The sequence below is a fragment of the Polypterus senegalus genome, chromosome 17 (assembly GCF_016835505.1).
Source record: "Polypterus senegalus isolate Bchr_013 chromosome 17, ASM1683550v1, whole genome shotgun sequence".
Taxonomy (NCBI): Eukaryota; Metazoa; Chordata; class Cladistia; order Polypteriformes; family Polypteridae; genus Polypterus; species Polypterus senegalus.
The window spans coordinates 63132663-63145381 of NC_053170.1; the positions used below are offsets into that span (position 1 = coordinate 63132663).

General features: G+C 35.6%; 1 protein-coding gene across 3 annotated transcripts in view; it reads left to right on the forward strand.

Annotated features, from left to right (window-relative positions):
- rnf213a (ring finger protein 213a) overlaps positions 1–12719 on the forward strand; it is a 377172-nt gene that overhangs the window by 189905 nt on the left and 174548 nt on the right. For all 3 annotated transcript variants that reach the window (XM_039739973.1, XM_039739975.1, XM_039739974.1), the window contains 4 exons: positions 4686–4838; positions 5967–9542; positions 10838–10971; positions 11703–11798. In XM_039739973.1, coding sequence (XP_039595907.1) covers positions 4686–4838; positions 5967–9542; positions 10838–10971; positions 11703–11798 — 3959 coding nt within the window. The remainder of the gene's footprint in view (positions 1–4685; positions 4839–5966; positions 9543–10837; positions 10972–11702; positions 11799–12719) is intronic.

A 12719-nucleotide genomic window follows, 5' to 3' on the forward strand; every position in this document is an offset into this window, starting at 1 on the left:
TTTTGTGATTCTAACAGAGATTGCGTGTTTGTATAAACCATATTTTGCTCTTTATATCAATTTTACATACTTTTTCTACGAATATCAAAATTAATTCAGACAGCTACCAATTGCTGAATATGCTTATGCACACGCACAGTCTGCCAGTTTTCAGAGTCATGGATCCACCTTTTGCATATCATTAATGTTTAAATTCTTGTTTTACTTTTTCTTAAAAATAATTTACAGCTAATGAAGTTTGTTTTGAGGTAAGGATGTTATACTCAGTCTTAATGGGATTGTAGAGTGGTAACATGTTGATTAACTCATGCAAAAAAATTTCACTGTAGACTGTGCATGTGACAGGAATAACCCTTAAACCTATAAAACAGAGTAGTTACCCCCAAGTAATTATCAATAATATAAGTAGCAGTGAGATAGAATTAAGTGTCTGTGAAATAAATTTGTTTTTTCAAAATTTTCTAAAACTTAAAAATAAATTTGTCAAGTATTAGTATACACATGTTTTAAAAACCATATTTGATTTGAATGCATTACCATTTATACTCGCGGATAAGTCGGGAGTTGATTTTAATGTATAATTTCTGGTATTTTATAATATCGGTCATCTAAGTTGAATGCGGAGAATTCACGCTATTGGTCCAAGAGATGAGAGAATAACCACAGAACACACTGACTTTTTTTTTTCTGTGTATTGTGCCTAACTGACCACACAGTAATACCCGAACTATTCCAAAGCAACATTTGCACTGTTTTGTGTTTTTTGTATCTCACACCCTCATACACCTTTATCATAAAAGCATCCCTTATCTATGATGGAGTGTTCGATCAGAAGAAAATATGATGCTGGTTTTAAATTAAACGTCATTGAAGTAGTAAAAGAAATTGGTAACTGCACTGCTGCAACAAACTTCGATGCACCTGAGAAACTGATGCGAGATCGGAGGAGGCAAGAAGATGTTAAAAAAAAATAAAAAATGAAGCGTCTCATTTTTGGAACGGGTACATAAGTCGGGGTCTGATTTTATGATCGATTTTTCAGGTTTCAAGACCCATCTTATACTTGAGTATATAAAAATAATAACATTTGTTCTGTATCTTTTTTTCATCGTGAAGCAACTAAGGCAACTAGCAGTAAACAAAATATTGTCCTGTCATTGGTTATTTTGTAAATTCTGCTGATTACTTTAAATTCTGTTAAGGTAATGCACCACAGATAAGACCTTTAGTTTAGACACTGTGCATCAAACACATACCAAGTAAACATTACTGTTTGATGATATGCAACATCACAAATGCAACACCTGCAATCTGCCCTTTTATTTTGAAAACCACTCAATTACACAGAAGCAGAATGTGTGGTGCAGTCTTACATTGAGCAGATACCAGGCAATCAATAAGTGTAGACTTGAGGATAAGATTGATGTATGCTAGCTTAGAAGAAAGGGTTCTGGAGAAAAATGAGTGACAAAAGATGGAAGACATTGAAAAGTTATATTTGTTACTTATAGAAATAGCAGTTCTTGGTTGTGTTCAGAATTACCAGAACTTTCTTTTCCACTGATATAATTCTGGACAATGTGACAAAATTTTCAAACATTTCAAACAGCCCTAGTTTCCATTCCTCCATCCAGGTATGTGCAGATTCAAAACCATACAAAAAAACCTCACAAATTATGAGAAGCATAATGAAATATGCCTAAAACCTGAAATACATAAAAAAAAGTTATTTTTACCTAATAGTTAATAGTGCATTTATGACCAAGATAATTGAAATGCATGTTTTTATATGTACTTAAGGTGAATTAGAATGTAAACTACATAAGCAGAGATGGTGTACATGCTTACTTTGGTGGCATAGCAATCTAGTTAAAAAGTAAACTTTTTAAAAACTCCCATCCTGGAATAGAACCTCAGAGTGCATCCTTAAGCAGGGATGCTGTGGAGACTTGCCAAGCAATAACAGTCAGTCACATTGCATACATGAGTAGAAAGGCTAAGAAAAATAATTATTTACTAGGAAAACTGAAAACCGAGCATAACAATAATATAAATATGATGCTACTAAGTTGCAGAAGTTGACAGCAATTAATCATGAGATTCACTTACTTTGACAAATGCTGTAATTTTTATGTATCTGATTTTCTCTTATTTTTGAATCTATCAGTCCATCCATTTAGGAAACTGTTCATTCTAAAACTTGGTTTTGGGATGGAGGTGGTGACATGGACTGGGTATCATTCCTTTGTCAGATACACTTAATTATGATTGGTACATTTAGTCTCACTAGTCATTTGCATGCAACAATTCCTATAAATGGTAAATAGAATTTTTCAGTTTAAGAAAATAGTTCAAACTTATATTTATTAAACAAATACTTAAATATATCTATACTAATAAAAGGCAAAGCCCTCACTGACTGACTCACTCACTCACTGACTCACTTATCACTAATTCTCCAACTTCCCATGTAGGTAGAAGGCTGAAATTTGGCAGGCTCATTCCTTACAGCTTACTTACAAAAGTTAAGCAGGTTTCATTTCGAAATTCTACACGTAACGGTCATAACGGTCGACAACGTCCGCCATGTTGAACTTTCTTATTTATGGCCCCATCTTCACGAAATTTGGTAGGTGGCTTCCCGGCGCTAGCCAAAACCGATGTACATACTTATTTCGATGGTATGGCGCCATTGTTGGCCGCCATATTGAATTTTCCAAACGTCACTAATTCTCCAACTTCCTGTGTAGGTAGAAGGCTGAAATTTGGCAGGCCCATTCTTTACAGCTTACTTACAACAATTAAGCAGGTTTCATTTTGAAATTGTACGCGTAACGGTCATAACGGTCGACAACGTCCGCCATATTGAACTTTCTTATTCATGGCCCTATCTTCACGAAATTTGGTAGGCGGCTTCCCTGCGCTAACCGAAACCAATGTACATACTTATTTCGGTGGTATGACGCCACTGTCAGCCGCCATATTAAACTTTCCAACGTCACTAATTCTCCAAATTCCCGTGTAGGTAGAAGGATGAAATTTGGCAGGCTCATTCCTTACAGCTTACTTACAACAATTAAGCAGGTTTCATTTCGAAATTCTACGCGTAATGGTCATAACGGTCAACAACGTCCGACATGTTGAACTTTCTTATTTATGGCCCCATCTTCTCGAAATTTGGTAGGCGGCTTCCCTGCACTAACTGAAACCAATGTACGTACTTATTTCGGTGGTATGATGCCACTGTCGGCCGCCACTTTTCAAAACAGTCTTTGTTACTTATGGGCCCATCTTCAAGAAATTCTATCGATCAAAGAACTGTCACTTACCGAGTGGTTTCCATGCCCGGAGATACCACCTACCTTTTCCATTCTCTTTGTTACATATTGCACGGCCATATCAGGCTCACTCTTGATATCCGGAGGAACATTGTGTCTTATGTATTAAATGACTGGGACAGGTTCAAGGTGTGGACTGATGACGGTACAGGAGATAATTATACTACACAGGAGCACTAGAAGAGTGAAATGCATAAGCCCTTCACCTATGGTGGTTCTGCATGTGAGTTGATGGCTGCCGCTGAATTATTTGGTTGTCGCTTTCAAGTGTACCGAAATAGCCAAATATTTTACACCTTTCGACAACCGCCAATGCCTCTTAAACATCTTAGATTCACAGGTGACGATTTCAGTAGTGGACACTTTGATGTTTATGAATGTTTAAACTCTCAAAAGCTGGATGTGATTTTATCGATGAAACTGGTTGTGTGCTTACAACGCTTGACAGATGCGAATGTCACTTCAACACAACAAATCCTGCAAATACTGTCGTAATTGAAACAAACCATGAAACTCAAACCGATTATGACAGCAGCAATCCAAGCTATGAGATTTGAGATAAGATTACTGTTCACATGGCCAACTGTAAGTTGCATGCTCAAGAGTAAGCTCAGCGCACAGCTTGGTCATGTTACAACCGGAGGGCCGAACTGACAACGTGGCACACAAAGAGATCCTTAACAAATAATTATTGGCATATTTTCCCTCAGTTTAAAAAGGTTTAATTTTCTTAATAGAAATTTTAATACAGTACTTCGCCGCTGCGAAGCGCGGGTATTTTGCTATATATATATATATGACAGCAACACTCATCACTCACAACAGTGACAAAACAATTACATTGACAATCATGTTACGTTGTTTTCAAAATGTTTCCTTTTCTTTTTCATTACTTCTTTAACACACTACTTCTCCGCTGCGAAGCGCGGGTATTTTGCTAGTAGTTAATAAATATAACATTTATAATTCTCAGTAGGAGTAGATACATTAACTGTACCATATATAGTTGAAAGAAAAGGAGTATTGCCATAAAATACAAATATTTGTGTGTAATTACTGTAGGCAGATTGTGTTTATGTCTTAATGTGACTTAGTTTAAGATCATATGATGTTTGCATAAATAATGCAGAAATCCAGGTGATTTTAAAAGGTTCACAAATGTTTTCTTGTAACTATATTCTTAAACACAATAATTAAAATAAATTTTAAATTAGTGGTAGAATAGCTTCAAAAATAGTTTTTTTAATCTATTTTAATGTTATATCTATAATATAGCCTTTATTATACATTATTTGCGTATTTTTTCAGTTTCAAGAAAATAACCCTTTTTTTTGTTCTTTAATGTAGGTTCAAAAAGGTCTAACTGAGTTTCTCTACAAAATGATGGTGCTAAATTATTTAATGGACTCAGAAGGACAAATGTGGGTATGCAGAAAAACTCATCTATATGTTGTTGAAATCCTTGAAACCCTGGAAGTCCAAAAAAAACCCAGCAGACATGTAAGTTTTGCAGTTCAAGATTTACTCCTTAAAGAAAAATATATGCCTTATTGTAAAAGACCAGACACTTTATTTATATTAATCTATATATAATGTCTTAAATAACTAGTTTTGTTTATTGAAACCAACTTAATAATAAGACTAGCTTGATAGATTTTTGGTTGGATAGTTCAGTATTGAAGGCTCAATTACAGTAAAGGAAATCTTCTTTTGTGTGTATGATTTATTTTTATATTGCCATTAAAAATTTGACAACACTCTCACTTTTGTATAGTCACACTTTTTTGAGTTACCGGTGTGTTTAGTTTTAAGCAAAATCCCATGACCCCAAAGCAGAACCTATGCAACATGTTACATCACAGTCTATGTCTTTTTCACGAAAGAGGAGTCTACAATAATTTAGTGCAGTGCATTGCCATTTAGTTCTGAAATGCATGATTTTTGACATGTCTCTAGGAAAAAAAAAATATTAGTAGTGGCAGGTATATATTACTAAAGCTGAAGTTTATAACTATATATGAAACATAAGGATACAACAGTCATTCTTGTACCAAACCTGTTTAACCCAATTCAGGATGGTGATGTTCAGGATGTTCAGGACAGATCCTGGCTGCGCAAGAAAGGGAGTCAACCACTGGAATCGGAGATGTTCAGAAAATAAACAAATTGAAATTATTGTCACCATTTCTTGATTTTGGTTCCAAATATAGCTTGGGGAAGAAAACAAAACATACTTGAATATGATAAAATGCAAATTCATATGTAAAAGTACCCTCTGAGACACGTCATGCTGTCTTAACTCTGAAGTTTAACTGTGGATGATAATACAGGTTCTGTTTCATGTTGGAGCATGCTTGTGGATTTGCAGAAGGCTGTTAATCTTAAGTTAATGCTTCTATATTTGTAACAATGATTATTTCCCACATGTATTTATTTTTATTAGAAATAGTGTAAAGCCCCTGGTGATCATTGTTTTAAAAATTTGTCAATGCATCAGAAATATATTGACTCTGTAATTTGTATTATTCAATGCTTGAGTGTCATACGAGTTAAATAAAATGTTGACAAAAATGTTTCATATACACAGGGACAAAGATAATCCTTTTTGTTTTTTTTTTAACTTTACAGGGATCGAGTGCTGCTCAGTATAATTTTTTGGATATCTTCCCAAAGATTTTTTGCAGACCACCAAAGGAAGTACTTGATATTGACATGAACAAGCAAGAGAACTCTTCTTCAGACCCATTAATGGATGACAAGGAATTTAAAAGTGAAGCATTTCAGAGACCATATCAGTATCTTAAAAGATTTCACCATCAAGTCAGTCTTGATAGTTTTACTTATCATGGTGTTGAGGGAACACATGTTGAGTGCTTACAGTTGTTTTTTATATATTGTGGCATAGTGGATCCATCATGGGCAGAGTTGAGAAACTTTGCTTGGTTTCTGAATTTACAGCTAGCAGATTGCGAAAACTCCGTTTTCTGTGATTTTAATTTGGTTGGTGATACTTTACAGGGTTTTAAAACATTTGTAGTTGAATTTATGATTCTTATGGCTAGAGATTTTGCAACACCCTCCCTTATTATTTCTGACCAGAGTCCTGGAAGAAACCAAGTAAACTGGGATGGGGTTAATGAAGAAGATCTTGCCCCTTTCTGTATTAGAAAGAAATGGGAATCGGAACCGCATCCTTACATTTTTTTCAATGATGATCATAATTCTATGACTTTCATTGGCTTTCATCTCCAGCCAAATAAGCAACAAGGGGTTGATGCTGTCAATCCCACAAATGGCCAGATTATAAAGAAAAACATCATGACTCAGCAACTCTATGAAGGTCTTAAACTTCAGAGAGTTCCATTTAACATAAACTTTGATGAACTTGAAAGAGGTGAGAAGATAGAGCGTATTTGCAATGTGCTTGGGATACAGTGGCCCTTAGACCCTGATGAAACCTATGAACTGACTACAGACAATATATTAAAGATGCTTGCTATTCACATGAGGTTTAGATGTGGTATTCCTGTTATCATAATGGGAGAAACTGGATGTGGGAAAACACGGCTTATCAAGTTTCTCTGTGAGCTACGAAGAAGTGGTGTTGCAACTGAAAATTTAAAACTAGTGAAAGTTCATGGGGGAACATCTGCAGAAATAATTTATTCCAAGGTCAGAGAAGCAGAGCTGATCGCTGTTGACAATAAGCAGAAATATAGCTTTGATTCTGTTTTATTTTTTGATGAAGCCAACACAACTGAAGCTGTAAGCAGCATTAAAGAAGTTCTTTGTGACAAAACTGCTGAAGGATATCCTCTTATTGCTAATTCAGGTCTGCAGATCATAGCAGCTTGTAATCCCTACAGGAAGCATACCGATGAGATGATTAAACGCCTAGAGTCAGCAGGCCTCGGGTATAGGGTCAGAGCTGAAGAAACGGAAGAGAAGCTTGGTTCTATTCCACTGAGGCAGCTTGTGTACAGAGTGCAAGCATTGCCTCCAAGCATGATTCCTCTAGTCTGGGACTTTGGTCAATTAAATGACCAAACTGAAAAAATTTATATTAAACAAATAGTACAAAGATTGGTTCATTCTGTCTCAATAATGGAGAATTACACAGACATAATAACAGATGTGTTGTCTACGTCACAACATTTTATGAGACAGAGAAGTGATGAATGCAGCTTTGTTAGTTTGAGGGACGTGGAACGATGCATGGCTGTTTTTGAATGGTTCTTTAAGAATCATGTGATGCTGCTAAATGCTTTTCTCGGTAAAATTTCTCAAGGCAGAAATAAACCACAAGAAAGGGATCCAATCATCTGGTCACTGGTAATGGCAGTAGGAGTTTGCTATCATGCCTGTTTGGAAAAAAAGGAATCTTACAGAAAGAAGATTTGTGTGCATCTGCCTGAACCTTACCGTCCAGCTAAAGTTTTAAAAGAAATCTTACACATGCAAGATCTTCTTCTTAATGGTGTTCCTTTGGGAAAGACAATTGCTCGAAACAATGCATTGAAAGAAAATGTTTTTATGATGGTAATCTGCATTGAGCTGCGTATCCCACTCTTTTTAGTAGGCAAACCTGGTAGCTCCAAGTCATTAGCCAAAACGTTAGTGGCAGATGCAATGCAAGGCCAGGCAGCACACTCTGATTTATACAAACAACTAAAGCAGATCCACCTTGTGTCCTTCCAGTGTAGTCCTCACTCCACGCCTGAAGGCATTATTAACACTTTCAAACAATGTGCTAGGTTCCAAGAAGGTAAAAATTTGAATGAGTACATCTCTGTGGTTGTCTTGGATGAAATTGGCTTAGCTGAAGATTCGCCAAAGATGCCTCTGAAGACCTTACATCCACTTCTAGAAGAAGGGTGCATTGATGATGACCCTCTCCCCCATAAAAAAGTAGGCTTTATTGGCATATCTAACTGGGCTTTAGATCCAGCCAAGATGAACCGTGGTATTTTTGTTTCTCGTGGGGATCCAGATGAGCGAGAATTAATAGAAAGTGCTAAAGGGATCTGTTCCTCAGACCCGATGATACTTATGAAAGTACAAGGCTTCTTTAAAATTTTTGCAAGAGCCTACTTACAAATCTGTAAAAAGAGAAATAAAGAATTTTTTGGACTCCGGGATTATTACAGCTTAATAAAAATGATATTTGCTAACACAAAAGGATCTGGCCAGGAACCAGGAGTGGAGGATGTTGCAATGGCAGTTCTACGAAATTTTAGTGGAAGAGATGATATCAACGCAGTAAAAAACTTTACTGTACATTTTGATAAAAAACTTGATCAGGAATCCATTAACACAGTTGAACTTATAAGACAAAATATTTGTGCAGACACACAGGATGGAGAATGCCGTTATCTTTTGGTTTTGACCAAAAATTATGCTGCCCTTCAGATACTTCAGCAGACTTATTTCTTGGATCAAAATCAGCCTGAAATTATCTTTGGGTCCAGCTTTCCAAAAGATCAAGAATATACCCAGATTTGCCGCAATATCAACCGTGTAAAGATCTGCATGGAAACAGGCCAGACGATTGTTCTACTGAACCTTCAAAATCTGTATGAAAGCCTTTATGATGCCCTTAATCAGTATTATGTGTGCCTTGGTGGACAAAAGTATGTGGATTTGGGACTGGGCACGCATCGTGTTAAATGTCGAGTGCACAAGGACTTTCGTCTTATTGTCATTGAAGAGAAAGATGTTGTCTATAAGCAGTTCCCTATCCCTCTTATTAATAGGCTTGAAAAGCATTACCTTGATATCAATACAGTTCTTAAAAACAACCAGAAAAGGATTGTCCAGGAGTTAGAGAGTTGGGTGAATGTTTTTGTTCATGTTGATAATCAGCAAGTCAACATATTGGAAAAACAGGCCTATAGCCCATCAGATGTCTTCATTGGCTATCATTCAGACACTTGCGCGTCAGTAGTTTTACAGTTGGCTCAACGACTTAAGGGGAATTTGGAAGGTTTTGAATTGACAAAACAAGTATTGGAAGAGGCTAAAAGCATTCTGTTAAATTGTGCTACACCTGATTCTGTAGTGAGGCTAAGCTGTACTGCTTTGCCAAATGTGGAGGCAGAACATTGGCTAAGGGAATACTTTGAAGTTCAGAAGCACAGCTGCCTGGCTGACTTTCTTATTTCACAAGCAAAGCAGGCAGATTCCTGTCAAACAGTATTCAGTGAGGTAAGCATTCTTGTACCTTCTTTCTTTTGATATTTTGTTCTTTATTTCTTTTGTTTGTTATTTCTGTTTTTCCCTTTACTCCGGTATGTTTCTATTAAACTGTTTTATGAAATATTTTTATTTTAGATATAACACAGAATCTCCATCCATATTTCATGATATACCTGCTTTTAGTTTGTAAAGCTCTGCTATTGCTTATAACTGGTATTGTTTGGCTTTAAAGTAATTTTTGTTAATAATGTAAACGAATACATTCTTAATAACTGTCAGGTCAGCATATGCTGAAGAGTCCAGTTCAAATTTACTTTATTTCACTTTCCGGTACATTTTAAATCCCTCAATCATTTTAAATTAGTAGACTGTTTTGATTATGATAGAACAATAAAGTAAAAAAATAAAAATTGATCATTCTAAAGGGCGGCACAGTGGTAGCGCTGCTGCCTCACAGTTAGGAGACCCGGGTTTACTTCCTGGGTCTTCCTTGCTTGGAGTTTGCATGTTCTCCCCATGTTGGCATGGGTTTCCTCCGGGTGCTCCGATTTCCTCCCACAGTCCAAAGACATGAGGGTTAGGTGCATTGGCAGTCCTAAATTGTCCCTAGTATGTGCTTGGTTTGTTTGTGTGTGGGCTGGCACCCTGCTCAGGGTTTGTTTCCTGCCTTTCACCTTGTGTTGGCTGGGATTGGCTCCAGCAGACCCCCCCGTAGTTAGGATATAGGGGTTTGGATGATGGATGGATGGATCATTCTAGAAATGGTCTGTCATGTTTAGTCATACCACAGGTTTACCCTGATCCTTCAGCTTGTGTTTTCTAAATCTTTTACTCCTGTCAGTACTAGAGAACAGTAAATTTACTTTTCATTATACTAGTTTTCTTACTTCTGGAAAAGTCAGTGTATAAAGTAATCAAATTAAGAAAAATTACTGTCAGATTTAGTAGCAGTTACAGATTAATACACTGCTTAAAATGTACCCATTGATATATGCTTGGAGTAGTACTTGCTACGTAAAGTTAGAAAAATATTTTATAATACAGCATATATAAAGAGATTAGTGCCCAAGAAATGTGTTTGCCCCCCTTAATCTATATTGATGCATATTTTCTGGTTAATATTCTTAGAATGTCTAATATACAATGTTAAATAAAAAGGGACCCCAAGTAAAGAAATTATATTTTTTAACCAATTATCTTAAATTATTGTCTTAAATTATTGTGCTGGATCAATCAAGAACAAGGGTCCAGTGATAAACTTTCTTAAAATATTTATAATAAACCATGATTTTTGCTTTTCATAGGTTACTACTTTTTCAAGGCTTCTTACAGCATGTGATGTTGAGACCTTGGGAAGGGAAATTGGTGCCAATTACAAAATAGAGTTGCTTTCACTGCAGCAATTTGATACAGAACACTCATTTTTAAGAAAAATTAGGTATGTTAAAAGGTACTGATTTGGAGTGTCTCAAAAATTGACATTTAATTAGAAAATAAATCTGTAATTGCTGCTCAGACATGTGAAAGAGCATTGCTTAACTTGACCTTTAGCTTCTTGAAGGAAACGGTTGTAAAAGAAGCACGTATCATTATCAAAAAGAAGTCTATACTGCAACAGGAAATTTCTTGTATGTTGTTGAATTCTTTGCTTTTCAGCTTTCTTGGTTTGGAGAATAGGTCTGAATGTTGGCTGGACTGATGATCTCCAACAAGAAAACATGCCTTTAAATTTGGGCTTTAAAGTTTTAAACCTTATTTTTCATGTTGATACCCTTTAACACAAAAGCAGGTTGGTTACACAATTTCAAAATGCATTTTTTACCATAGTTGTGAAGAGATAACTTTGAATTGAAAACAGATAATGTAGGGCAATATATTATATCAAACAAACATTTTAAACTTAATATCTACCTTTTCTATACCATCTATATTTTGAGGGAGTACACTATATTTTCTTAGAGCTAGAACTTTTGTGAGGATTCTAATATTAGTCAGAACATAAATTGATCTGAAGGATATGGACTCGAGCGGTTCGTTTTTCTTTGTAAAAACAGACTTATTATATTGATTACTGCTCTGCAAAATGCATATAATATATTTCAATGTGAACTTGACATCTTGTCAAGTTTGCTACTAGATGTTTTTAAAAAAATTTTCCTTACTTTAAAGGTGTTTTCTTTGTGATGGATATTTAAACAAAATTCTGATCATTCAATCTGACTTTGAAAACAGTACACAAAGTGCCAACCTCATTGCTTCTGCAAAGTGAGTATTTTCTCTCTTTATGGCTTTCATGCTTGATACTACACATTAAAAGTTGTTATCTATAAAAGTGATTAATTAAAGTTTGTTAGTTGATCATTGCTAGTAATGTTTGTGGTTTCAGAAGTTAGTGAAACTTTGATGCATTTCGCAAAATGACACATTGTTTTTTTAACTAATGTAAAATAGAAATAAGACTTTTAAGAAAGATTTTATATTTCCTAAAGAATCAGAACATCCTTACGTATTCCTGTAGGCCTTCTATATATGCTCTTCTCTTTTCCAACAAAATCTCCTACAGCTGATTACTGCAGTCTTCCCTCCCTCATTTAAAGCAAGGGTGGGCAAACCTTTTTGGTGGCGGTCTGAACAACTGAGACTCCAGTAATTTTGTAAATGTTTAATGACAGAAATTAACTTTAAAAATACTGGCTCCAAGAAGTGGTTTAATTATAAATCCTTTCCTGACTAAAGGCTAACAGAATCAATGCTCAAACACCAATAAGAGAGCAATTTTAAGCACAGTGGTTTCATTATGACATTGTTTTAGTTTTGAACATGAATCTCCACCATTATGGACTGTTAATATCACCTGAGAATCAGTATTTGCAACACATATGTTTTTTACAAAGATTTGTAACTTATAACAATGATGCACACAACACATTTGCCTACTTATTACCAGCCAACCGTTGCATCACCTTGCTAAGAATACCTAATTAAAGCTGGAATATTCAGCATTTCTAGAAGAAGCCTGCAGGTCACTTATTTCCATGTTGTGGGAAGGATGATAGACTGTCATTTGTTCTCAAGTACAATTGCTAATATTAGTACTTGAGTTTCTGACATAATCCAAATGGTCCTGCTCCAGATTAAAAAGTGTAGCCAAGCATCTGTGTTCACCAGCACTGATGAACCTGCTAT